Below are 1,643 nucleotides of genomic sequence, written 5' to 3' on the forward strand. Positions count from 1 at the left end.
TTCTCACTGTCTACATTTTAAAAAGTAGTCACCTTTCCAAAAATCCAGAAAGACCCGTCTTGAGCGATAACATGATTTTTTCTTGTAGCTTGTTTGTTCATCCGTACAGTCGAATGAATACCTACGTAGTGCATTCTCGCGAGTCGTCGATTGCGGTATTATATCCTGACACACGTTAATAATGCAGGTTGCACAGCATGTCCGTTACAAATGATTATTTAACACTTTTCCTCGTCCGTTTACTTGCAGGACATAAGTATATTGGAATCTTCTTTTTGGTCACCCAGATCATTATTATATTATCTTATTATTACTATTCGAATTGGATGAAACAGTCGAGAGAACACTTGTTCCAAGACGGAATTGAAAAGGAATTTGACAGGGCGACGGAATCAATGGACACCATTGGAAGACAACAGACGTTGACTCAAAGATCAACATCCGGGATATCTGACTCCGGACTCAAAGCCGACCAGACGCACGTGTTGATCCTGGGGCGAATGTCCACCGGTTCCACGGCAATTTCCAATCTCTTTTCTCTACGAGATGAAGTCTTCTATGTCGGCGAACCTGGCCACCTGTTGTTTAAGAATGTGTACCATAAGCATGTCCACATCGACAGTGCAGATTATCTGCAGGAAATGCAAGTAGAGCTCTGTGACTTCTTAGGAGAGCTGTATAACTGTGAATTCAAATCTCGCGATTATTTTCTAGAGGCTCTAAACAGTAGACCCCTATACAGATCAAGAGGAAGCTTGCGAAATCTTAATTATCCAATCACACAAGCTGACTTAGGATCGTTCTGTCAATCAAAGCCCTATGTCGTATCCAAAGTGCTCCGTTTAAGTGACCTGAACATATGTCTTCCCATGCTGAAGGACAACAAGGTGAAGGTCATTTTTTTGGCTCGAGACCCACGAGGAACGATCACATCTCGATTACACCGTTGGGGAGACATTTTAGCAAGATTAGATGACCCTGCTAATGCCATTTATTATCCGACTGAAGACGTAGTGAAAGAGCATTGCAATTGGTTAGACATGGTTTTCAACTCCTTGAAGAAAAGTTCCGATTGGCTAATTGATAATTCAATGCTGATCCGCTTTGAAGATAAATGTATTAATCCAGATGTCGTAAATCAGGCACTTTATAAATTTGTGGGAATGTCAGCGCCACCTAGCAGGCCAGCAAGTTCCAAAGCCAACAACGAATCAGCTACAAAATGGCTGAATACCTACACTTACGATAAAATGAAAACAATACAGGATTACTGCTCAGACCACATATACAAAAATTATGGATGGCTGTTCATCAATGACAAGAAAGAATTTGAACAAGCTAAAACGTCTTGGTACAGGCCAATGCCGCAGGATGGAATTACGCTCAAATACAAAATACCGTAATTTGATAATATTTGGGCAGGTTTTTTGAATGGCACTTCTTATTGTAAGAAGTTTGATATTTATTTTGATGGAAATTTGAACGACACTCTAATGCAAATGATTTTGTACAAACCATTAATACCATTCTGTCCATGATATTTCAATGAAAGAAACGGTGTGGATGGTTAGGTATGTTAGTTACATCACGCACCCATTCGATAAACACTGACAGATAAAAACATCAACGCAAAGAAATGTATT

General features: G+C 39.9%; 1 protein-coding gene across 1 annotated transcript; it reads left to right on the forward strand.

Annotated features, from left to right (window-relative positions):
* The first annotated feature begins 326 nt into the window (after nucleotides 1-326).
* LOC139127994 (carbohydrate sulfotransferase 1-like) lies at nucleotides 327-1,403 on the forward strand. The gene has a single exon (XM_070693854.1). It carries the CDS (start codon nucleotides 327-329, stop codon nucleotides 1,401-1,403), a length of 1,077 nt encoding a protein of 358 aa, XP_070549955.1.
* Nucleotides 1,404-1,643: the final 240 nt, after the last annotated feature.

Source organism: Ptychodera flava, unplaced genomic scaffold, assembly GCF_041260155.1.
Source record: "Ptychodera flava strain L36383 unplaced genomic scaffold, AS_Pfla_20210202 Scaffold_41__1_contigs__length_1339820_pilon, whole genome shotgun sequence".
Taxonomy (NCBI): domain Eukaryota; kingdom Metazoa; phylum Hemichordata; class Enteropneusta; family Ptychoderidae; genus Ptychodera; species Ptychodera flava.